Source organism: Palaemon carinicauda, chromosome 27, assembly GCF_036898095.1.
Source record: "Palaemon carinicauda isolate YSFRI2023 chromosome 27, ASM3689809v2, whole genome shotgun sequence".
NCBI classification, from domain to species: Eukaryota; Metazoa; Arthropoda; class Malacostraca; order Decapoda; family Palaemonidae; genus Palaemon; species Palaemon carinicauda.
In genome coordinates this window covers 8,902,806-8,929,499 of record NC_090751.1, presented here as the reverse complement: position 1 = coordinate 8,929,499, position 26,694 = coordinate 8,902,806, and the positions used below count along the sequence as shown (strand labels likewise).

The 26,694-nt window shown below is 40.7% G+C and overlaps 1 protein-coding gene across 3 annotated transcripts in view; it reads right to left on the bottom strand.

Annotated features, from left to right (window-relative positions):
• LOC137620524 (protein lingerer-like) overlaps positions 1-26,380 on the bottom strand; it is a 32,990-nt gene extending 6,610 nt beyond the window's left edge. Inside the window, exons 1-8 of one of the 3 annotated variants that reach the window (XM_068350714.1) lie at positions 26,297-26,380; positions 13,253-13,418; positions 10,117-10,255; positions 9,678-9,944; positions 7,833-8,694; positions 4,581-5,207; positions 4,097-4,156; positions 148-235 (exon numbers count right to left, since the gene is read on the bottom strand). In XM_068350714.1, the coding sequence (XP_068206815.1) occupies positions 148-235; positions 4,097-4,156; positions 4,581-5,207; positions 7,833-8,694; positions 9,678-9,944; positions 10,117-10,255; positions 13,253-13,395 (2,186 nt within the window). In that variant the 5' untranslated portion in view covers positions 13,396-13,418; positions 26,297-26,380. Of the gene's footprint in view, positions 1-147; positions 236-4,096; positions 4,157-4,580; positions 5,208-7,832; positions 8,695-9,677; positions 9,945-10,116; positions 10,256-13,252; positions 13,419-26,092; positions 26,246-26,296 lie in introns of those variants that run through there. The other 2 variants (XM_068350716.1, XM_068350717.1) reach the window with 2 other exon arrangements.
• Between the last annotated feature and the right edge of the window lie 314 nt (positions 26,381-26,694).

Genomic DNA, 26,694 nt, shown 5'->3' with positions numbered 1-26,694 from the left:
AAATAATGTGACTTTTATGGTTTTGTTGGCAATAATAACCATGAAATTAAAAAAAAAGAAATCAAAATTGTGTTGTAATGTGCTTACAGTATAGAGGTAATGGATAAACTGATAAAAAATAAAAAATAATGAAAATAAAATACTTACAACAAACTTGAAGCCGCAGGCCAGGAAGCCCGATTGGGAGCATCTCGGCCTAGGCTAGAACTATTTCTTCTTTCACAGGTAATGCCTTCTGCAAATGATTAATGAGTCAATGCACACACAAAGTATTAATGATTTTTACATGAAGGAATTATTCTAATTTCTAGATAAGCATTACTGTTATGTTCTAAAGTTGATGTTCACCAATAATCTTATAGATCAAGTTGAAAAATTTTGAAAAGAGCAAAAAAGTTTAAACAAGTATAAGAGAATATCTCAAAATGAATGTAATAACAGCAAGCACACACAAGCAAATAAATATAGAGTAATGTCTTCCTCTTGCATTTGTTCAGAAAAGTTAAGTTTTTCAACATTAAAAGTCATCAACACAATTAAAAGAGTATTTTAAATACGGAAGTCTTTTATGGTTTCCCGAATGTATTTATAAAATTACAAATATAAATTCTACTGAAATCTTACAAAGTTTTATACAATAATTATTTAGTAAGCAACTATTATTACTATGGCATGCAATATGAGTACCACATACACTAATGTACAATACTAATATTCTCAGCAAACATGCATGATATTCACCCCCCAAAAAATCTTAAATGATAACCCCAAGAATAGTGGATCACATCATGTAATGCCACTCACTGCATGCTATCATTTTCAGTCAATTTCTTTTCAAAGGAAATTTTTGTTTCTTAGATACTACCACTTTTGCTCATCTAATTTCATTTTGCTAACTATTAGTTGGTTGATCAAATTTACATTGGTGACTATTAGTTGGCTGCTTAAAGGATCTTTTATAGACTTGGTGGTCAAGATTGGCTGAAACTGTTAAGTAACAATGCTTATTCAATAAGAACTGTAAAGAATAACGTTACATTGCTCCTTTCGTTTGCTTTCCCTAGGAGCTACCGACAATAATCGACGAGATCTCCTGTAACTTTTCAGCAAGTATTTTTCAATGAAAATACTTGAATCGGCACGAATAATGTTTTAATTGGATTAGGAAAACCCAGGCTTAAAGAAATAAACATACCCAAGAGAATATGAAAGGTTTCAAGTTTTACATAGAGATTGCATACAGGGGCCATGAAAAAATCCTCAATGAGGACACTGATACTGCTATTCATTGGGACAATGACATTGCTCTTTACAGCTGGTACAAACAGCAGACATCTGAAGGCTTGTCTTTAAGCAAGCTAATTTTAATTTTTGCAGGATGGTGTGCTAAATGGGGGAACATTGAAAGTTTGATTTTAACATAGACACATTTTTCTACAATTATCATATCACATATTTCAAAGTAATTTGTAACCTTCCCAATTATACAAACATAACTACCCCTCCTTCTTTCTCTTTCTCTCTGTGATCAGTCTTCCACTTCTAAGCAGCAGCAATGGAAGAATCAGATGAAGAAAAGGATGTGGAATGAAAACTGGAAGATGGAATGTGAACACTTCTGGTCAGCCTTCTTCAGTATCTTGTCAGTCAATAATAAAATTCCCATGGAGAGAGGAGCCACAGAGAATTCTTCAACTAAGATGTTCTCATGGGGGAAGAAGCCACAGGGGCTTCCTCAACAAGGAATGGATTCATTCAACTTCATTTATTAATCACCAAAGGAACCAATCACTAATTGCCAATATGATGTCATACCAGGTTCCTCTTCCTTTGAAAGGGAAGTATTAGATCCTTACCCTCGATCATCTAAGGAGTTGGTGTCTAGTCCAGGTAACACCATTCACCCGGAGGAAACAGCTATCACACCAGTTTTACCTTCACTGACAAGACCCCAAAGGTACTGATCATTATGAAAAAACTCCTAGGCAAATCGAGAGGTAATGACTGATATCCACCTGAGCACCATTAGGCTCAAGGAGGAACATGACGGATACTAATATCTATCGGCCTACTGCCAGGCTTACAAATACCGACCCTGAAAAGTATGTCTAGCAGTAAGCTCTCAAAGGAGAAGCATGCTAAGGGCAAGGAACAATCTTCCCTTCAGGTGAGTGCAATGCTCAACCTTCTTTCCCTTGGCCTCTGAACTCAGATTTTCTTGACCAACCCTAAAAGTACCAGTTAGCAGTTAAATTCCATCACTCCCTCCCAAAGGAGAAAAGTAATCGTTATTTCAGAAGAAACTAAACTTAAGGCCTTCCTATATGACCATTCCCTTCATTAACCACTTCCCCAAGTAATGTTCCCAAGGAAGAGATAGAAGGAGAGAACACTGGCACTCCATAAGGTTCACACTTGGGGCACATAAGCCAAGCCTGGCAGATGACAAAGATCACTACTGGGCACCAAGAAAAAAAGTCACGGGAAATTCCAAGCAAACTGAGTAACACTCCAAGATTAGTTCATCAATAGGAAAACTGCATATAGTACTGTCCTTCACAAGGTGCACAACACATGGGGCAACAGGTTTGTACCCTTATATGAACAAAATTCACTGTAACAAATGCTCACCTTCGAAGTGCTTCAGCTGTTAAGCAAAGGAGCTCACAACCCAATTAAAAGAAAACACTTATCATAATTGAAAAAACGATTCATCATCATAGAATAGCAGCAATAAGTATGTCTGTAATCTTTGCAGCTAAAGACAAAATGGAAGTAATACAGTCGGTCAGGCAGATGTCTCCCCACTCCACCTACTGCTAACTACCACACCTACCTTTTTAAATATTCAATGGCCCTTCCAGCTCATGCTGAATAAATATTCTTATTTAAAGGACAATGGTTTGCATGCATGTAGGAACAAACAGATAGTCATTAAATTTTCAAGATTGGCAAATTTACAATGCCGATGAGACTGACTTGCTCTGGAAAGCATTATCCTACAAGAACTGAATTCAGGAGGCTCAGTCCTCTATGCTAGGCCATAAAATGATCAAGACCATGATTTTAGTCCCAATATACAATAGCCAATAATATGCATCAAATAAGGTCCATTACTTCTGGCAATACAAAGGTTTGCAGGAGTGTACATATTTTCATTAAAAGTTTCTAGTCAACTATGGAAGCAGTAACAGAGCCTGATTAATTATCAACTCAAAAAGAAAAAGGTGCCACCTCATAATCTTACAAATCTAAAGCATATGAACCATACTCCAGCTTATCTTTTAACCGAGGTACTGTTCATCCATGAGAAAACAAGAGAGGTTCCTGACTGATTAAAAGACCTCATTTACATAATCTGTGGGCCACGATTTTCTCAGCTCCTCACATAATGATGTTGAATGATATCCTGTGTACAGAATTTCCACCATAACATTTTTCATCAAACCACTGGCTTGCCTTACTAAACTCAAATTAAGTAAACTTTAAGATGTGAATTGCATACTGATGCCCTGATATGGACAAGGTCAGAAACTAGCCAACTGCTCATAGTTGGAAGACTGGATGTGATTTCAAAACCAGACACCTATCCAGGCAGGCAATCAAGAGGTTATTCACGTCTGATTGGATGCTTTAATGAGAAAATGAGATCAGAGGGTCAAAAGTATGATAAAGTAAAAAGACAATGGCATCTGTAGAATAATGGGTTTGTTCTCTTATATACTGTACATGGTTAATAACCAATGCCTTAATATTCAAGAATAACTAATATTTAACTATTATTATTTTAGCAGGGGATACAATTATGAAAATAAATTTTTAGTTATCTCTGACAAAGCAAGATGCATTGAATCAGGCTTTGCAATGTATGAATAATGAAGTCAATACCACGCAATGGGGATGCTTGATATCACAATGAATTTAATCTGACAACAAAAAGATCCTTAGCCACTGAACAGAACTCACTTGCAGCTAGTCAGATCATAAAAATAAAATAAGGAATGATGGCTTTTCCCCTGAAACCTGACAGATTACCAAGTAAGAATTTTGAAAAAATTAAATACAACCTACATAATAACAGGGTGTGAAACCTTACCTGTCCAAAGTGGCAATGAAGGTTTTTCTTCTCCACTCAAACACTCGGTAAGCGTTACACCTGAAAGAAAATGAATACAAGGCTCTACTCTACCTAACAAAGCAATAGTACACTAGATGGTGCTAAGATCATAAACTGCTAACTGTAATAAACAGTAAAGTGGTCAACAGTTGATCATTTAATTGGATAAGTTATACAAACACTAGCAAATGACAGTCACTATAACTGCATATTATGAATAAAGATTGAAAGATTTTACATCAGGTTTAATGAAAAGGAATTTTACTGTACTCAACTGCCATATAGGCACGACACTAAATTTTATGGTTTAACACTTCACAAGACTCCTATATTTCAAATTGAGAAATATAGTGCTACCAGGATAAATATTTACTGTAAAACCTCAGTATGGCTTCAGCAACATCAAGCTAAATCTAAACAATTAGGCTATCTGAAATACCTTTCTACAAAACTGCTTTCTTACCTGGGGCAATTCCAGATGGAGGCCAGATTGGCGTACTAACTTGAGTATCACTCTCTGAAACTTCGACTACAACTTCACCTATCTGATGACCTGACGATGAGCAGCTTTTACTTGGAAGCTGTTGCTGGTGTTGGCCACTTGGTGCAGGCTGAGGTGACTGTTGTGCTGGTGGTGGAGTAACTTGATCAAGGAACTGGGTTTGGGCCTGAGAATTTGGAGTACTTAATGGCTTCTTTTGTACAGAAGCAGGTTGCTGCTGCTGCTGCTGTTTTTGCTGCAGCTTATTAGCTTCTTCAAACAGCTGCGTCAAAGATGAATGATGACTTGGACTAAAAGTAACGGGGGAGGCTCCTCCCCTCCCTCCACCACCACCACTGGAGCAACCTCCTCCTCCATTTCCACTTCCATTTCCTGATGTTTCACCAGCACCACAACCACTAACAACACTTCCTCCTCCTCCTGGTGCACCAAAACCACTGAAACCCCCTCCAACTCCATTACCACTTCCACCTACACTACCAACAGTTATTCCACTTCCAATAACATCTGTGATTATTGGAAGAGATAGAAGATCTATCACTTCTTGAAGTTCTTCATTACTAACAAATGATGGTTGTCTACCAGGATCTAGAAATCAAAGAAATCTCTTAGAAACAATAATAAATGGCTCATAAAAATAAGATTTAAGTACTGTACACTAAAAAAAAATCCACTATTGGAATGAGATATATACTGTATATATATTCTTGCTCAAAAAGCTTAAAGTTTCTTCAAATAACATAATAAATGAAACATTTTTTATCTATATACTTATATAAATACAAAAGTGACCGTTTTAAATATGAAAAGACTGCTATTGATGTATTTTCAACCTTCAAGACAGATTTATTCAGTGCATATCATCAAGCAACTGGTATGAATATTTCAGCATAACAATGTAACCGTCTCAAAATATTTATACACAATGATGGGGTCAAAAGGTGACCAACATAGACACAGACTTTATCTTGAATATTAGAGGTAGTAGGTTGGACTGAGCACCAGCCAACCGTTAAGATACTACCGCTTGAGAGTTATTGGGTCCTTTGACTGGCCAAACAGTACTATATTGGATCCCTCTCTCTGGTTACGGCTCATTTTGTCTTTGCTTACACATACATCTACACCGAATAGTCTAGCCTACTCTTTCGACACACTCCTCTGTCCTCATACGCCTGACAACACTGAGATTACCACACAATTCTTCTTTGCTCAAGGGGGTTAACTACTGCATTGTAATTACCCAGTGTCTACTTTCCTTTTGGTAAAAGTAGAAGACCATCATACAACTACACAGTGGATAGACCGGCATTAGATCTGGCCTTGTTTTATGCTACGTCATTCAACTTCATCTTGCACGCACTCTTTAGTCTCTTGGCTCTTTAGTTATGGTAAGCAGCTGTTCTAGGAGAAGGACACTCCAAAATCAAACCGTTGTTCTCTAGTCTTGGGTAGTGCCATAGTATCTGTACCATGGCCTTCCACTGTCTTGGATTAGAGTTCTCTTGCTTGAGGGAGGGTGCACTCAGGCACGCTGTTCCATCTTATTTCTCTTCCTTTTGGTTTTTTTTAAAGTTTTTCTAGTTTATATCTGAAAGATCTAATTTAATGTTGTTACTGTTCTTAAAATATTTTATTTTGATTGTTTATTACTTTTCTTTATTTATTTCCTTGTTTCCTTTCCTTTCTGGGCTTTTTCCCCTGTTGGAGCCCTTGGGCTTCTGGCATCTTGCTTTTCTAACTAGGGTTATAGTTTAGTCTGTTATAATAATAATAATAATAATAATAATTACAATAAGTTTTCTTATTATTAATGAATTTCTGTAATCAGTTTGATAAACTGGGGTTACATGAGTAGACAGTTGAATGTTTTTTTCTCTAACAAAAACTTCCTGACATCAATAGCTCTCCAACTCACATTTCTAATAACAAAAAGTTAAAAGAAAAGAGAAATTGTGCAGCCTATTTAAATTTGTTTGTAGCCTTAAAATATTCTATGTAGTACCATAAGTATACGGCAATGAGCGTTTATAGCCCAGTGGACTCCAGTCCCGTAACCATAAGCTAGGCTAAGCTAGCCTAACCTCACATGTATAGTATTACGCAGTGCACTTATACGTATAGCATAAATGCATAGATATCTTGTTTCTGCATGCTCCATAGTACAGTATTGCTCATACAGTACAATAGAAAATATTACAAAACGCATCCCTCTTGTTCACAGTGCAGTCGTGTACAGAACTGTATATGTAATTTAAACTTTGGTTTATTAAAGTATGCAATCTGATTGTTTTTTAAAGCAGAAATTTGCATAAATTAACAATTTCAAGATATCAGGGGTAATTTTATGAATTAGAGTATTTATTTGATCTTAATTTTTTTATCTGGATAATCAAATACCTCATCAGACCTGGTTAGTAAGCTGGAGATTGTTCATTCCAATACTTTATAGATATCTCGTTTTTGGTCCTGCCCATGATAATTAAGAGTCTGGTGCTAAGGAATCAAGTACAAAGTCCTATTAAGGTAGGACCATTGAGCCCTAAACGAACAGAAAAGCAAGTCATCCTGATTCCCTCCGGATATCTCTTGAAGAGAAGAAATGGAGAAGGACAATAACCTGGTATGAGGGACTGCTGGGTTCTGGGTCCTGGCCATAAACTTCAGAGTGACTTGTGACAACGAGATCCCACGAAGCTCACCAACTCGCTTTGCTGAAACGAAGGCTAGCAGGAAAAGTCTTGTGTCAGATATCTGCCTGATGACCATCTCAAAAGCTCATATGGGGCACACATGGGAGATCTGAGGACATGGGTCTCATAACACTAGGGCACGAGGTTCCAAGATGGGAAAGAATGCTCAAAACTCCCCTTGAGTATAGAGTTACCATGAGAAGGAAAAGTCTAAACCATTCAGTATGATGACCTGGGTCAAGACTGAGCGATAGCCTTTCACCACTGAGACAAAGAGGAGCTCATTAATAGGATTCAACGTCTGCCCAGCTCGCACTAAAAACATATTCCCTACCTAGAGGACGATGGTTTGTATTTCGCGTACAATCAAATACGAGAGGGTGAGGCACTGTGTTTGCGTAATAATGAACATACCGGTAATCATCTAAAAGATTTCTAACTTCATATCTCCTACTGGCCAACAGTTAATCTACTTTGGCAATATTTTTAACCTCAAAAGGTAAAAGTATACAGTACTAACCTGGAGTTACAGAGCGGCTATGACTTGGACTTCTTGTTACACTGCTGTCCCTTGATGGCACATGAAGACCACCTCTTGAACCCCATGATGCTGCACTGCTTCCCATGGTACCATTCCAGTCCCCTTGCAATCCACATCCATAGAAGTCAGTATCACTCTCACTCTGTGTATTCACATCATGTTCACTTGCTTCTGGTACTGACCATCGTCTATTCGCAATCAAAGTAAATGGTCCCAAGCTAGAATTTCTTTCCCATCCATCAGTACTTGGCCCTCCCATGGACCAACGTCGTGATATTGCATCATTGGGCCATCCTGAAGAGCTACCATTCATGTAAGGGAAGAGTCCATAACATGAGCCTGGGGATAGGGTGTTTACACTTAAACTGAGACTAGAGCCATAATTTGAGTTCGAACTGTAACTTGTGCTACTTGGGCAACCCGTCACACCACTGCTTGTGTTGGACCAGCCAGGAGCAGATGATGAGTGTCGGGAATGACCACCAGAAGGGTGACGACTTCGAGCTTTTTCTTCTTTCCCTGGACTTTCTAAAAGAGGAACTGCCTGCATATTTTTCATACTACCAGTTGTAACCTGTTGCTGCTGCTGCTGTTGCTGTCCAGGTACCCATGGTTGTTGACCAGACTGAGGATACTGACTGCTTCCCTGTGTCAGATCTGTAGGATGTGGAGGACCCCCTGAATTTGATGATTTATTAAGCAACATACCAGTCTGTGACTGTGATGAGGCATACTGGCTCTCATCTCTAAGGTTTTGCAAGATTCCAGTGAACCTCTCAATGACCACTGCAGAAAACTGGTATTGCAAACCTAAAAATGCTGACAACATTGCCTGAGTTACCTGGAAAACAAAATAGCATGGTAATTTCATGACATTCATATTGCTATACTGTGCACTAATAAAAATTTACTCTTTCCAATCATGAAACAAAATTTTTTTTTACAAATAAATTAATTTTGGCCATACTGTTTACACAACATTATAACCTCACAATTGATCTACAATATGAATCCAAGTACTGTCAATCAGGGTTGTTCATAGCATCCTGAAAAGTTAGGTAATACTACATGTTATAAGGCTCACTCTGAACCACAAAGTTGAGACCTAGCTTTCACTTCCAGTGGTAGTTATGGAATTTAAATTTCATTAGTTTATAGGAAGTTTAGAATTTACTTTAAATAAAGTTTTAAATTTTAATGTGAAAAAATAGGCATTAAAATCTACATAAAATTTTTTGTAATCTAATAAGTCTTATTTTCTCATATAAAATCACACTTTTCGCAAAGAAAGCTCTTTATCAATATCATTTGTAATGACATTTGATATGCCCAGCTGCTCGCCATTTATTTTGGTGGCTAATTTCTCATTAAAACCAGAAGTATCGGGGTAGGTATGGGGAATTTCCTTTGGCTGTGAGAGGATGGATTGTGCAATACTGTAACTTCTCTTCTTGGTGTATTTCTTTTTTCCAAGATTATTGTATTAGCTACATATTTGTGAATTTATGCTTTTATAATTTTTTATACTGGTACAGTACTTATTTGGATATCCATGAAGCACCAAAAGGCAAATCTGCATATAAGGAAGGCAAACTATATATAATATAGTATTATTTTGAGTAGAGCTCATTAAATTGTGCTGCCAATGAGAAATCTTGACATTAAACAAAGGAGTGTTGCGTGAGAGAAATCTCCCATAGTGTTAAGCTAGGAACCAGCCCTCAATTTGCAACACCTACACAGGGCAATATCTTAAATAAAAAGCATGATTGTTATGTGATATAATCTCACACCAAAATGAGTTACAAATAAAAAGACACATACCCTATTAATTTCCTGTCTCCTAATAGTATCAGAAATATCTGGCCGAGACTGAACCTCTTGTAACAACACTAACATCTGAGTCTTGACTGCAGCACTCGCCACACCAACAGCACGGGCTACACCCTCCCATGCATCAGCTGCCTCCCGTGCAGGGTTACTTGTTACTTGCCCAGCATTGATATAAGGATCCCCAAGACCATTTTCAGAAGATACTTGTGCAAGGCACTGTGACAGCCTGCAAGCTGTTCCGCAAACTGTATTCAAAGACTGTAAGATGAAAAAATGTTATGTAATTACACATTTTCACTTTCGGGATTAGTAATTCAACTTCAGTGAATTAACACTGGAAATCATCAGTCCTTTGTATCAAACAGCACATTAAAACTCATTTACAAAGGTGCTGTTGTCATTAAGCTGTACAGTATACTGTATAACTAACCTGTATATAAGCAGATAAACACATGGAGCAGTCATGGAGATCTTGTGATGCTGGGTTAGGGGATTTCTCTCTGCTACTAGGATGAGATGGAGATAGTGGTAAACTTCCAACAAGACTTGGAGACCTCTCTCGGGGAGAACTGCATATAGGGGAAAATATTTGTAGGAAGATAATGTTAAATAGTAGAAATAATGCATAATGCTAATAAAGTACATTTAAAATGTAAATCACCATAGTTATTACTACTACTGTACAGTCATTTCTCATGTTAAGTTGTTAAAAGATGTTAATTGCTCCAAGACTCGAAGACTGAACATGAATCAACCCTTCAAAATGCAACCTAACAATCTATAAGCAAACCCATAGCATTACCAATATAACAAGTAATTCTATGGTTACATTTTTTTACAGTCTTCATAATAAACATTAAAAATATAAAGAAAGTACAGTATAGTACTATAAAAAAAAAATATATCTACAGTATATCTACTTTCCTAATATGTCTTACCAAAAGTATCAAATGAAAACTACATCGCACACTTTAGGTAACCTAAACACTTCATAAGTCTAATTTATATGGATTAAAAAGTTACTGTCTCTCTCAGTGATACAGTAATATAAGGTTTATTAGCACAATCATCATCATCTCCCACACCTATTGGCGCAAAGGGCCTCGGGTAGATTTCACCTGTCATCTCTATCTTGAGCTTTTAAATCAATACTTCTCTATTCATCAACTCCTACTTCACGTATCATAGTCCTCAGCCATGTAGGCCTGGGTCTTCAAACTCTTCCAGAGCCTTGTGGGGCCCAATACCAATGATACTCTTAAATTCACAACTACTCAAGCAGCCACAATAGGGCCAAGAATTTAAATGTCATTGGACTTGTTGGTATACAGTCACCCCTTGATCTTTGCCATTTCCATAATCCACATACTATATTTAGATCTGGGATATACTTTAGGTAATAATTTTTAATCTTCGCAAACCTTCACAGTATTATCTCGATTAGAATTGCTGTGCTCTAACAAGATGTTTCCACCCCCTAACACCTTTCGCTAAATTCCTCCCTGCACAGTACAACTTCTCTGGCTCACTCTGTCTCATTCTTGCTGTGCAATTACATCCCATTACTGCTCATCGATTTGAAACTACATGGCCTATTATCCTCATCCACCTCACCAGTTTGCAGGATATCAGGTAAGTTACTTAAACGTTTAACTTTTTTCTTTTCGAATACCATCCCTTTTTTCAGCAGACTATATTTGTTACAGAACTTACACTGCACTTGTTTAATAAGCTACTAATAGGTCTACTGCGTATTATGGATTATGCATCAAGAGATCAAGAGCAATTTCAATACGTAAAACTTGTTTGTAAATGGAAAGTGGTGTACGCACATGAACTTAAGAGTATTCCGTCTATTTGTTGTGTAGTTCAGTACTAGATGTATAATAGTTTTTTTTTCATTAAAAAAAAACTGACAGTGTACTGTACTGTATACAAACTATAGTACAGTATGTAGACAGGCTATGTATTACGTTACAAGCTGGTACGGTGGTTGAGCGATCATGAGAAGACAGTTATCAGTTACAAGTACAGTAGTGTCATCTCACCTTAGCTAATTAAACTGTACTGTAGTGATACTACTGTACATATATTACAGTAATACTGTATATATAGTACTACAGTATCAGTTAATATTTTAATTAGGAGCAACAGCCAAGCCTGCCTTGGGTCAAACTCGTTATCAGCGGTCGACAAGACTACAGGAGAGCTTCCAGCACATGCTGATATGCTGCAATCACTGGGAGACTCCTCACTCTACCAAACCCTGAAAACCTAACCGATGCAGATCTGAGTTCTTTCTGATCTCGAAGCATACTGCTCGAGAACTGAACAATAGCCCACGATCCGCACTCGGCACATGGGATTGTTTTCAAACTATCATACCCCCACAAGAAGAGGAGAGACTGTGGGAATCTACCGACAGTTTGGCCATAAACCGAGTGCAGGGGGCATTCTCTTCCCCACATTTATGAAAATCCTGCTTCACTTCCCATAATTGACAGGAAGCCAGCAATCAAGTATTCAAACTGGAAAGAGATAAAAAGACTAAATAGCCTTGGATAGGACACAACAGTATGTCTGTACTAGTTGCAGACGAAAGTGAAGGCTTTGAAAAGAAAATGGGCAGGGCTACTCGCCAGCGCTTACAACTTTTCGTTAAATATCCCGCTAACAAATTCCACAGCCGTTTCAGCTCTGCTGAAGACTCTCCATTTTAAAGGATGAAAGGCTTGTATATGCATAGGAACAAATCAAACTGATTGGAATGTGATGTTCAAACTCAGTGCTTATAAATTAATGTTCCCAGTAAAGCAGTGTCTTAAATACTGTCCTTAAATACAGGAAGTACCATCATTTCTGTTTATGGATTAAAAAGTTCCCAGACTAAATTGTATACTGTACAGTACAGTACTGTACTACAATAGTTGTACTGTATTAACTCGGTGCTTATAGTTTAGTGTTCTGATCAAACATCAAACAGCCTTTACAGAAAATGCTATAATCACTTCTTAAAAGTAAAAAAAAATATCACAGGCTACATCACATACAGTAGCTGTATTCACTCAATCCTTATAGTTTAGAAATTTTCCCATCTCACAACACATCAGTATCTTAAAATATTCATTCTTACCTTCATTTAGAACTACTTAGCTTTAAGAACTATGTTACAGTACAGTATACAGTACCAACAGTATTCTTGTCAAATATCTCAACATGTTTGTCCAAGCATAAAGCTGTTTCTAAAGCATGACTTATCACATAATAAGTTTTACTGTATTTCTTTGTAACACATTCTTCTTCATATGATATTTAAAATTCAAGGTAATTTTTGTATTAAGAGGATCAGACCCCGAATAAAAGGAAAATAAATCTTAATCTAAAGATGCTTAGTCACAATGATAAGACATTGCTGTACTGTATATGTTATTTTATCCAAGATATCAATGTAAGGATAAGTAAAATCAAACTACAAAAGCAAAATTTACATTCCATAATAGAGATTTATACACAAGTCCTCATTTAATTTGGGTTTGGAAGAGTGAGCTTAGCGATTGGAATCTTACCCGAATCTATCCTTTCCAAGAGTGCCATTTACTTCCGGCGTGTGAAGCCGTACTCGACCTGAGCTCCCATGAGTAAGAGGTGCTGGAGGGGGTTTACTGAAACCCCCAACTCCCCCACCCCCAACAGGGCCACTGCGACGCATACCTAACTAAAGCATCTTGAATCCTAAAAATAAAAAAGTAGTATTAAAACTCTTCATAACTTAAATCTCTTAATGGTATTATAAAACATGTAAGGAATATTTCTTAAAACTATAGAATTATAGACCATCCAAAAATGACAAATTTGAAAGTGATTTTTATTATTCCAAACTATACAAACCCGAGTTCTTTACATAGGAGATAGAAATTAGCGTAAGCTAGAACACAGCTATAAAAACTTTTAGCAAGGTGTCAACATCCAGACCGGTTGTTACCAGTGGGTAGCGAGGCTAAGGCAGGATCAAGTTGGGAGCCGAAGGACCTATGTTGCCTAATGACCCCTCACCCCCGGAGGATAGGGGAGTCATCCTATTCTGGAAAAAGATGGTAAGATTGTGACAACCTTCTATGCGGTCCCAGTACCACTCCTGGATGGTATTCTGAAAAGTCCCCTGTAATGAGGTCATCCCCCATTGTAGGCCTCGAAGTGTCCTTCATTCCTTAGCTAGCCTAGAGCGACAAAGCGATTGCTTGTACAACTGAAAGGCTAGCATGGTCACTTCAGAAAGACCTACAGACTGAAGAGTCCTTGGGCACCATAACCCATAGTGATAATAACCTCATCTGATGAGTTCAAGGAGACCTGTTGCTCAAAGAGTATCTAGGAGAGTGGATTCTAGAAGTACTTGCCCACGATTCTCTTTCACGTTTGGACTCTATCTAGTCTTGTGTATGGAGATAATTTCTACCCTTTTGTCAACCTCTGAACTCATTCCTAGCCAATGGTCATACCACTCTCTGAAGGATCGGCATTAATGACCTTAGATGTTAGGATGCCAGAAAACCTCAAATCAATCAATCAATCAATCTCTGAAGGAAGGGAACTAAAGGATGACCTTCTCGGTTAATGAGAGCGCACCTTAGGGGAAGATCGCTCTTGAGAAGAGAAGTTTGTGATAGCCTTAGTGCAATGACTTGAGCATGAGGAATCATCTTCCGAGGACCTCATGTTAAGGTACGAGGTTTGCTGAACATGGATTAGTCAACTGCTGGTGCATAACTAGAAAGTGATGAGCACAGCTGAATAGGAGAGTGCAATTTAGCAGGTGACTGCATCTTACGGGGAGAGAGAATCTGGGAAGATGTGCACGTGTGAGCAGAAGGCTGTGTTACCTAGAGAACTCTCGAGTGAACACGTTGTCTCTCTATAATTGCAGTGCCGTGCGTAAACAAGAGAGCAGGTGTGAATGTTAGGTACGTATGGTCAGGTGTGCATTCTTGGGCATGAACAGGAGAATTCCCTCTAAGGGGAGAGCATGTATGAGCCATAGAGAGCATCTGCAATCAGGTGAGCGAGCATTTAGACGAGTCCTCACTAATTGATGGGTACTTGCAGGCACTAACAATTTCTGGAACTGGAGAGTGCACGCATGCCAATCATTGTCTCATAGGAGAGTGTGCATCCTCACAGATGAAGAACCAGTGTCGGTTGAATATCATTCAATTGGAGAGCATGTAGTAAAGTGCATGTGAGCTAATGAGTACAGTATGCACTAACAGGAGAATGTGTGCCAACAGGTGAGCGCGATCGTGAGGGAATATCAAGGGCATGCACAAACAGGTGAGCAATAATGTCTATATAAGTGTGTAAAATCAGGAAAGTGCAGCAAACAGATCATTCATCAAAAGGATTGCGAGTATGCGTGCGAAGAGATGACTATGCACCAACAGGTAAATATTTAGCTCCCGATGAATGCTCACCAAGTGAGGAGCATGTATGAACAGGTAAGATCTCAGAATCTGATGAATGCACGCTACCTGGAAAGCACACTCATATGAGGAGAATAAGTTCTAGAAGAATGGCACATGCAAGCGAATGCATGCTCAAAGTCCGATGAATGCGCACACGATCAAATGAGTGCTCATATCTATGAGCACAGGCGTGTGGTGTCTCTCGTATGATTTCTCTCATCATTTGCGATGAGAAGTCCCGGCAGTTAGGTCTTATAAGGATGTAAGGCTATGTCTCTGAACAACTGGGGCTTCATCTCAAAGTGAGGTGACGACAACCTTGTCAGGTTCCGAGAAGGCGACAGATTATGTTAAAAGGGATCTCTACTTTTCATCTCATGAAGGCAAGCAGAACAAGGCATACCTATTGCACACAATGAAGTAAAATGAATCGAACTGCGAGGCGAGGGAGGACGAGGGTGTTTCCTTCGCTTAGCAGGAGACATTAAATCAGAAGATGACAATGTCCCTGAAATTGAGGATCATAGATCAACTACACCTTAAGGGTTTCTGGCTGGACGAGGGGGGGGTCACATCAAAGGCAACAGAAGATGGAATGGAAAAAAAGACATTCTCCTTTAAAATGTAAGGACTTGCCAAATTATTTCTGTTAATGAAATGCCCACCAGGTTTAAGGAGAGCCACAGCATCCTTAGCCTTGTAGTCACTAAATATGTTATTTTTATTAATAAAATAAATTTTTGAATATACTTACCCGATAATCATGTAGCTGTCAACTCCGTTGCCCGACAGAATTCTATGGAGGGATACGCCAGCTATCACAATACTAGAAGGGGGTGTACTTACCAGCGCCACCTGTGGCCAGGTACTCAATCATTTGTTGTTTACACCTCCTCAATTATTCCTCGGTCCACTGGTTCTCTCTGGGGAGGAAAGGGAGGGTCGATTAAATCATGATTATCGGGTAAGTATATTCAAAAATTTATTTTATTAATAAAAATAACATTTTTCAATATTAAACTTACCCGATAATCATGTAGCTGATTCACACCCAGGGAGGTGGGTGAAAACCAGTGTACATGATTAAAGGATAGCTAAGTATCCCCAAATTTCATATAACAGTTATCTCAAATAACAATGAAATAATAAGTACCTGGTAAGGAAGTCGAATAGAACCGTTACTCTGCCTTTTATTTAAAGTTCGTCTTCCTTACTGAGCGCAGCGTTCCTCTTGGAGGCTGAATCAACCCAAAGGTGCCAAAGTACAAGGGGTTGCAACCCTACTAAAGGACCTCTACCAAACCTTTAACCCAGGCGCTTCTCAAGAATGAATAGACCACCCGCCAAATCCAAGGATGCGGAAGGCTTCTTAGCCTACCGTAACAACCATAAAAACAACAATAAAAGTATTCAAGAGAAAGGTTAAAAAGGTTATGGGATTATGGGAATGTAGTGGCTGAGCCCTCACCTACTACTGCACTCGCTGCTACGAATGGTCCCAGGGTGTAGCAGTTCTCGTAAAGAGACTGGACATCTTTCAGATAAAATGATGCAAACACTGACTTGCTCCTCCAATAGGTTGCATCCATAATGCTCTGCAGAGAACGGTTTTTATTAAAGGCCAACGAAGTAGCAACAGCTCTTACTTCGTGGGTCCTTACCTTCAGCAACGCAAGGTCTTCCTCCTTTAAGTGAGAATGTGCTTCTCTGATCAGAAGCCTTATATAGTACGAAAGCCCATTCTTGGACATGGGTCTCGAGGGTTTCTTGATGGCACACCATAAGGCTTCTGACTGTCCTCGAATAGGTTTAGACCTCTTCAGATAATATTTGAGAGCTCTGACAGGGCAAAGAACTCTCTCTAGTTCGTTACCTACCATGTTGGAGAGGCTAGGTATTTCGAACGATCTAGGCCAAGGACGTGAAGGAAGTTCGTTCTTTGCTAGGAATCCAAGCTGAAAAGAACATGTAGCTGATTCGGTTGTGAAACCAATGTTCTTGCTGAAGGCATGAACCTCACTGACTCTCTTAGCTGTTGCAAGGCAAACGAGAAAAGCAGTCTTGAGGGTAAGATCCTTGAAGGAAGCTGACTGGAGAGGTTCGAACCTAGATGTCATAAGGAACCTTAAGACTACGTCCAGATTCCAGCCTGGAGTGGAAAGACGACGTTCTTTAGACGTCTCAAAAGATTTGAGAATGTCTTGAAGGTCCTTGTTGGAAGACAGGTCCAAACCCCTGTGGCGGAGGACTGAGGCCAACATGCTCCTATACCCTTTAATTGTAGAAGTTGAAAGGGATCTCTCATTCCTAAGATGAATAAGGAAGTCAGCTATTTGGATCACAGAGGTATTGGTAGAGGATATTGAATTGGCTCTACACCAGCTTCGGAAGACCTCCCACTTAGACTGGTAGACTCTACGAGTGGAAATTCTTCTAGCTCTGGCAATCGCACTGGCTGCCTCCTTCGAAAAGCCTCTAGCTCTAGCGAATCTTTCGACAGTCTGAAGGCAGTCAGTCGAAGAGCGTGGAGGTTTGGGTGCAACCTGTCTACGTGTGGTTGACGTAGAAGGTCCACTCTTAGAGGTAGAGTCCTGGGGAAGTCGACTAGCCATTGACGTACCTCTGTGTACCATTCTCTTGCAGGCCAAAGGGGAGCAACCAGCGTCAGCCGTGTCCCTTCGTGCGAGACGAATTTCTGCAGAACTTTGTTTATAATCTTGAACGGAGGGAATGCGTACAGGTCGAGATGGGACCAGTTCAGAAGGAAAGCATCTACATGAACCGCTGCAGGGTCTGGAACAGGGGAACAATAAAGCGGAAGTCTCTTGGTGATGGAGGTGGCAAACAGGTCTATGGTAGGTTGACCCCACAACGTCCAAAGTCTGTTGCACACACTCTTGTGGAGGGTCCATTCCGTGGGAATGACCTGATTCCTTCTGCTGAGGCGATCCGCTGAAACATTCATATCGCCCTGGATGAACCTCGTGACCAGAGTGAGGTTTAGACCTCTTGACCAAATGAGGAGGTCCCTTGCGATCTCGTAAAGGCTCCTCGAATGGGTCCCTCCTTGCTTGGAGATGTAAGCCAAGGCTGTGGTGTTGTCTGAATTCACCTCCACCACTTTGCCTAGCAGGAGGGACTTGAAGTTCAACAGGGCAAGATGGACTGCTAACAGTTCCTTGCAATTGATGTGGAGTAATCCTTGTTCCTTGTTCCACACTCCTGAGCATTCCCGTCCGTCCAAGGTCGCACCCCAGCCCGAGTCCGATGCATCCGAGAAGAGATGAAGATGGGGGGTCTGGATGGCCAATGATAGACCCTCCTTGAGAAGAAGATTGTGCTTCCACCACCGGAGAGTGGTCTTCATCTCTTGGTTGATAGGGATAGAGACTGCTTCTAGAGTCGAGCCCTTGTCCCAATGAGCTGCGAGATGGAATTGAAGAGGGCGGAGGTGGAGTCTCCCCAGCTCGACAAACAGGGCCAGAGATGAGAGGGTCCCTGTGAGACTCATCCACTGTCTCACTGAGCAATTGCTCCTCTTCAGCATGCTCATGATGCACTGTAGGGCTTGGTTTATCCTGGGGGCCGATGGAAAAGCCCGAAAATCCCGACTCTGAATCTCCATTCCCAGGTACACAATGGATTGGGAGGGAATGAGTTGAGATTTCTCTAAATTGACTAATAGACCTAGGTCTCTGATTAGATCTAAAGTCCAAGAGAGGTTCTCCAGACAACGACGACTCGAGGAGGCTCTCAACAGCCAGTCGTCTAGGTAGAGGGAGGCTCTGATGTTCGATAAGTGCAGGAATTTCGCTACATTCCTCATCAGATGAGTAAAGACCATAGGAGCTGTGCTTAGGCCAAAACACAGGGCTTGGAACTGATAGACAACCTTTCCGAAAACGAATCTCAGGAAAGGTTGGGAGTCTGGATGAATGGGAACGTGAAAGTATGCATCTTTCAAGTCCAACGAGACCATCCAGTCCTCCTGTCTGACCGCTGCTAAGACCGACTTGGTCGTCTCCATTGTGAACGTCTGCTTGGTGACATACTCGTTGAGAGAGCTGACGTCCAGCACCGGTCTCCAACCTCCTGTCTTTTTGGCAACAAGAAAGAGACGGTTGTAGAAGCCCGGGGATTGATGGTCCCAGACTATAACCACTGCCTTCTTCTGCACAAGTAGCGACACCTCCTGTTGCAATGCTAGCCTCTTGTCCTCTTCTTTGTAGTTGGGAGAGAGGTTGATGGGCGATGTGGTCAGAGGCGGTTTGAGGCAGAATGGAATCCTGTAACCGTACCTCAGCCAACTGACAGACTGTGCGTCTGCACCTCTCTTCTCCCAGGCTTGCCAGAAGATCTTGAGCCTGGCACCTACTGTTGTCTGGAGAATCTGAGAGTCAGTGCTTTCCCTTGGATGTCCTGGGTCCTTTCTTAGACTTGCCCCTGTGAGAGTCTGGACGGGAGCTTCCTCGGCTGGGGGCTCTACCACGAAAGGGCGGTATGAACCTAGTGGCCGGGGTATCAGCCACTGGAGAGCGATAAGTCTTGGGGACAGAGGTGGTAACCTTAGACTTACGAGCCGATGAAGCTACAAGATCGTGCGTGTCCTTCTGTATCAGGGCAGCCGACAAGTCCTTAACTAGCTCCTCGGGAAAGAGGAACTTTGAGAGTGGAGCAAAAAGGAGCTGTGACCGCTGGCACGGTGTAATGCTGGCTGAGAGGAAGGAACACAGTTGTTCTCTTTTCTTCAACACCCCTGATACAAATAACGACGCTAGCTCACCCGATCCATCCCTGATAGCCTTATCCATGCAGGACATAATTAACATGGCAGAGTCTTTGTCCGCAGGAGATGTTTTCTTGCTGAGGGCTCCCAGGCACCAGTCGAGAAAATTGAACATCTCGAAAGCTCTGAACAACCCTTTCAGAAGATGATCCAGGTCTGAGAAGGTCCAACAAACCTTCGAGCGTCTCATCGCAGTCCTCCTAGGCGAGTCCACCAGACTTGAGAAGTCAGCCTGGGCAGAGGCAGGAACTCCCAAGCCTGGTGCTTCCCCTGTGGCATACCAAACGCAACCTTTCGATGCGAGCTTCGTTGGAGGGAACATGAAGGAAGTCTTGCCCAGGTGTTGTTTGGACTGAAGCCAATCCCCTAAGATCCTTAAGGCCCTCTTGGAGGATCTAGCTAGGACAAGCTTAGTATAGCACGACTTAGCTTGTTGCACGCCTAGCGAAAACTCAGATGGAGGAGAGCGGGGAACAGCAGAGACGAAGTGGTCAGGGTAAAGCTCCCTGAGTAGAGCCAAGACCTTTCTAAAATCAACAGACAATGGAGAAGGCTTAGACTCCTCCACGTCTGATGAGGGATCAAGATGTGCCTCCTCATCATCCGACACTTCATCAGCAGAAGGTAGCGAAGCAAAAGGACCAGAATGCTGAACCGCAGAGTCAGAACGGGTAGGAACAACAGCAGAGGTTTCCTCAACTTGAGGGAAAACCTGAGGTTCAGACTGCATAGGTTGAACAACAGTCGGAGCAGAAGGCAGGTGCAAGGGTGAAGGAGGTTGACTCCTAGCAAGAGTTGCACCCAAGGAATGCACCAGTTGAGCGGAGGACGGAGGCGGAGTAGTCCGTTCCTGTTCCTGAGAGATGAGTGGAGCATGAGAAGGTTGAGGCTGCGCAGAACAAGGTAAAGTTCTAGCAAGCTGAGGCTTCTGAGGCGCAAGTGCATGGTGTAGATGAGCTTGCCTAGATGAGGGTTGAACTCGGTGCAGCGCTGGTGCAGCAGACAGACTCACGGAGGGGAGAGGTTGTTGTACCCCAACCGAGAGTTGCACCACTGGTGGAGCAGCAAGAGGAGGAGGAGGAAGAGTGTAACTCTCCTGATCCCCAAGCAAAGGTTGCCTTAAAGAAGGCTGAGGCTGAACAACACTGTGAACAGCAAACTCCGAAAGTGGTTCAACATCGTACGCCTGGCAGATGGTGCTGCGACCAGGCGGAGCAGGTGCAGGCTGGGCGAGCACAGGCGGAGCAGGTGCAGGCTGGGCGAGCACAGGTGCAGCGAGAACAGGTGGAGGGAGTGCAGGCGGAGCAGGTGCAGGCTGGGAGAGCACAGGCGGAGCAGGTGCAGGCTGGGCGAGCACAGGTGCAGCGAGAACAGGTGGAGGGAGTGCAGGAGGAGCAACACTCTCAGCCCGACATTCACGCATTAAGTCCGAAAGCTGAACTTGCATGGACTGAAGCAGGGTCCACTTGGGGTCGGCAGAAGCGATAAAAGACTGAGGTAAAGTCACAGTTGGGGTCTGTATAGGCAGAACCTTACTCCTCTTGGGCGGAGTACTGTCGATCGATGACAGAGGCGAGTCGGAGCTGAGCCAATGACTGCAACCTGGCTGAGCACTCGCTGACTGAACTCTACGTTTCAGCGGTCTCGAGACCTGAGAACAACGTTTCTTCCCTGCATGAAGATCAGCGGACGAGAAGACGGGCTCAATCGTCTGCAGGTGGGAGTGACGGTCTAAGGAAGACACGCCCGCAACCACCGAGGATAATTCTGTGCGCCTAACAAGGCCTGTCGAACCCTTAAGCCCTTCGACATTGCTTCTCCCCTGGGCATGGGAGCTTGCAAGAGGTCCCGGACTGGGAGGACGACTGGCTCGCACAGAAAAATCCTCACGCACCACACTGGCACCACTAGCACTTGGCACTGCACAGACACTAGCACTCGTCACAGCACTGGCACTATTTCCACCCACTGCACTCTTGACCTTCAGTTCTTTAACCTCGGCCATCAGAGACTTATGGTCACTTACCACTGATTCTACTTTATCTCCTAAAGCCTGAATAGCACGCAAAACAGTTGACATATCAGGCGGAGGGCACACAGTAGGTTCGGGGGTAGCCACTACAGGGGTAGGAAAAGGTAGGGGATCATGTGAGGAAAACATAGAAGAGTGAGAAGAACTTCTCCTAGCTCTAGTTCTCTCTAACTTGGATGAATATTTTAAAAGACGTACAAAATCCAATTCCGAAAGTCCGGCGCACTCCTCACACCGATTTTCTAATAGACAGGGCCTGTCCCTACAGTCAGAACAAGCGGTGTGAGGATCTACCGAGACCTTCGGAATACGCCTATTGCAAGACCTACATCGTCTATGGGAGGGAGCTTGCGAAACGTCAGACATCTTGTTTCAAAGAGTAAGTCAAAGGGTGATCCAAAAAACAAGCAAAAATTCATTAACCGTTAATCAGAGTTTATATAAAAGCTAACTAGCTAATATAAAAAGGATTCCAGTATGCGACAGCCGTTAATCTAAGAGAATACTTCACCAAATATCCATGAATAAACTCGAAGACCATGAGCGTATCCCAGAACGTCTAGCCGGAAGCACGACAGAGGAATAATTGAGGAGGTGTAAACAACAAATGATTGAGTACCTGGCCACAGGTGGCGCTGGTAAGTACACCCCCTTCTAGTATTGTGATAGCTGGCGTATCCCTCCATAGAATTCTGTCGGGCAACGGAGTTGACAGCTACATGATTATCGGGTAAGTTTAATATTGAAAATTTTGGGTTCACTCAGAGGAAAAGGAAAACCCGCTTTTCTATGGGAAGCAGATAAGATAATCTCTCTCTGGGTATGTCCTAGGGTTGATTCAATGTTATCCTTCATCTTCCCCTCATAGTTAGGGAGGGAGAGGAGAGGAGAATTCAAGAAGACTTCTTAGATTTTGAGGAAGACCCCCAAAGGCAAAGAGTCTCGCTTGGACTTCTTCCCCCTCCTCTCGTACTCTTGCCACTGGAAGGGCAACCATTCCTTACACTCCTTTCAGGACTGCTAGCAGTCATGACCCCTGCACAAAGAATGGGGATCCAACTGACATCCTTCTCATGAAGGTTCCATACCTATGGCCAGGAACTCCTGGGCAGGACTGCATGGCCTTCCTTAGGTCACTATTCATCTGCCATCTGCAAGATTGAGCTTCCAGCACATGTTGGAGTGTGGCAATCACCTTACACTCACCAAAAAACCTGAAAAATTCCCTGATGTAGATCTGATTTCTTCCTGCTACTGAAGCATACTCCCAGTGTCTCTAAACCAAGGGTATAGACGCAGAAGCTTTGGCAATCAACGAAGTTGTAAAGGAGAGCAAAGGGCTAACAATCTTTACAGCAATTCCTGGATTTGGCAAGAATAAAAACAGGGAAGACTTAACCTTCTCACTTCTCAACATGAACACCACCTGGGGAAATCCATGATCTACACTCAGTAAAACATGGGGATAATTGTAAACCATTATGCCCCAAAAGTAGTGATTGGATCTATCACCAGTATATCTAATATACACTTACAATCTCGCTTCAATTGGTTTCTATACATGAAACTTATATCACTATTCAAACTTAAAGGTATAGTAAAAGATTAAACATTGTGGCCAAAGACAAAAGTGAAGAGTCTTCAACAAACGGGAGAGTGGGGCTACTCGCTCATGCGCAACACCTCTCATTAACTATCTCATTATCAAATTCAATGGCCTTTCTAGCTCCCCTAAAAACATTCTCTATTTTAAAGGGCAGAACGTTTGTACAGTAAACGCATAAAAACAAATTACAATACACTTAACCTAGAACTGAAAATGATAACATACAACTTTTAACCAAAATTCTAGCAGAAATCATGTCAGCCACTTTGAAATTACACTTCACTTTGTCAAAGTCAGAGCTGTCCCCCCTACTAGCAAAAAATATTTGCAGAACAACAGAGTAACTTTCAAACCCTGCAACAAATTAGTTTATGAAGCCATGAAAACAACCCAAGCCCTTTCAAAGCATACGGTTGTTCAAAATTGCTATGATAAGTTAGATCAGTTAAAGCCAGCTACAAAATTGATATGATTATTACCATTAGTCAACCTACAGTTATCCAACCATAATGCTGACTAGGCTTACATGATTTTAAAGTCTACCCTTACATACTAGGCTACCTCAAGATATTCAAGGATTAGGCTATGCAAAAAAAAAAACCTGTGAATACCACCTGAATAGCCTAAGAATACACAAATTCTTGATAAATTCAACATTTTCTGATATTACTTCTTTTAGGTTTCTAAATCTGGCATGTACATTGTTAAAATTAAGCATATATCTACCTGTGCACTGTTCCTCTACTATGGTACAGCATTATATGAATAAAAATACAGCGTCTCATATCAGTTCAAGTAAATATGGGGTGCAGAAATGGTATATATTAACACTATCACTACCAGGATATAGATGAAATATGTATTCACAAAACCTTGACACAGTTTTCAAAATCACACTCTTATATTGAAACTTATGCCCCAAACCTATTTTTAATTTTCCATTACCTCTTATCATTAAAATCGAGGTGTCATTACTATCATCGTTAAAAGGACCAATCGGCAACTTTTTCATAATCATATGATTTTTTTGCCGAATCTTCTGCCTTCATTGCGGGAACGACTCAACCTTCATTTTTACAGTTCTTTCATGCTCTTGTTTAGGTAGGATATTTCTGAGACCCAGTTGCAAACAGTACTATTATATGGTCATTTCCATTTCTTTTAAACACAAAGAAGTTACTGACAGATTGTGTATGCATAAATTGTTACATCCCTAAATTGTGGTAGTTACTATATGTTATGGGGAAAACATCTGGTTTGGAGGTACTACAAATACCACAAAAAATTTTGTATTTAAAAGAACAAAAAATGCTGGCCTTGTTACCACAATTTCTTACTACAAAGGCCTTTTTTTATGAATGCAAATTTTGAGCCCTGGAAAAGAGCCCTAAATCAGTGGCATAGCCAAAAATTTTTTAAAGGGGTGTCCACCACAACTTTCGTAGCTAAGCATTTAGAGAGAAATTTGAAAATATGACATGTATCTATAACATCAAAATATAGGAGAGGTTTAATAATAATATTATCAACTCAATGCAAGGAGTATAAAGTGGTTGCTTCTTTTGAATTGTTTCATAGTTTTGGTTTCCTTGATTTTCATTTTCATCGTTATTACCTATATGTTTAATCTCACAAATTTCTGTCCGCGAGGACGGGTCCAGACCCAAGGACCCAGGCCTGGCTACACCTCTCTCTTTTACTAATCACTTTATCACAACCGAGACGATTGGACTATAGTGGATAACAACAGATTCACATCTCCATACAATAAGACACTTGGTTTAAAATACGAACACATTGCCAACAGAGGGATAGACACAACATCCTTAGTTAGGCTAGTTGGGGAACCTTAGGTTAAGATTGTATTCACTGGTTTATTTCTTTGTTGAAATATGTTTTTTTTACAGGCATGAAAATATGTCTGGTATTATAAATGGCAGCCTAATCCTTGCACTAAAGGAAAATGAGGAATAAGATTATTCCAAGCAGGAAGCTGTTTGATTTCAACTATATTAAGAAATTTATTCAGAATTATTGTACTGTATTACAGGGTAATGTACTCTAGGGAAAAAAACTAATTTTTTCAATAGAAAAAGGTCTGCTCTCTTCGAAAATGACACTCGTTCCTGTCGGAAATATATAGTATCAGAAATATATAAATATCTATATCCACCAATAATTGGGGACCCCCAGTGGGAACTCGGGGATTTGGGTAGGGAAAACATACTGGGGGAAACGGTATATAATGGTAAAACTAGCCATAAAATGATACTCTGTAATACAGTAATATTTTACCTGACAAAATAAGGATATTAGGATAGATAAGGAGAGAAAATGATTGGTTTCTATGTCTTAATAAATTCCTATGGATAGATGGCCTCCCCAAAAAGGCTAGCCTACGGTAAGCATGTACAGTACAGCAATTAATACCACAAAGCAATCCTTTAAAATATACTTGATTGCTTACAACCTGAATTAAAAACTAATATTGATAACAACATAAAAGGCAATTATCTTTAGTACACTAAGTGAGTAATCGTTGTAATTTGGTTGGTTTGTTTACACACAAACGAACAAACTAACAAACTGCCCTAGTTTCAGACCACTCCATTTTTTTTCCACTTGGTTGGCATATTTGTCATCTCACTGGTTATCCATCTCGCTAACAGTTTGCCCTAAATTTGAATTATACTGATGTAAAGAACTATAAACATGCTTAAAATTCACCATTTGTGAAGAAATGATCGTAACGTTGAACGTAGTTGGGCGTATATGCAGACGTAAATAAACCCAACTAGTGTTCGGTCATTACGTCATCTATAAATTTATAATAATTGCGTTTTTTTACTTGTGCGTTCTTGCTTGTATAATATGAATAACAGTGCTTTTTGTGTTGTTGTGATAATTTTTAGATACATAAATAGTTGTTATGTGTACTCTATTTTATTTATCTTAATTAAAGTATATATAGCTTAAAAGATTCGAACACATATATCGTCTGCTATTTACAGTGCTGCCAACATATTAATACACTTCTGCCATCTATCGCTAAACTTTTCAATTTTTCCTTTAATGCAACCCTTAATGCAACACTGTATGCATGCATCACATAAACTTATTATTAT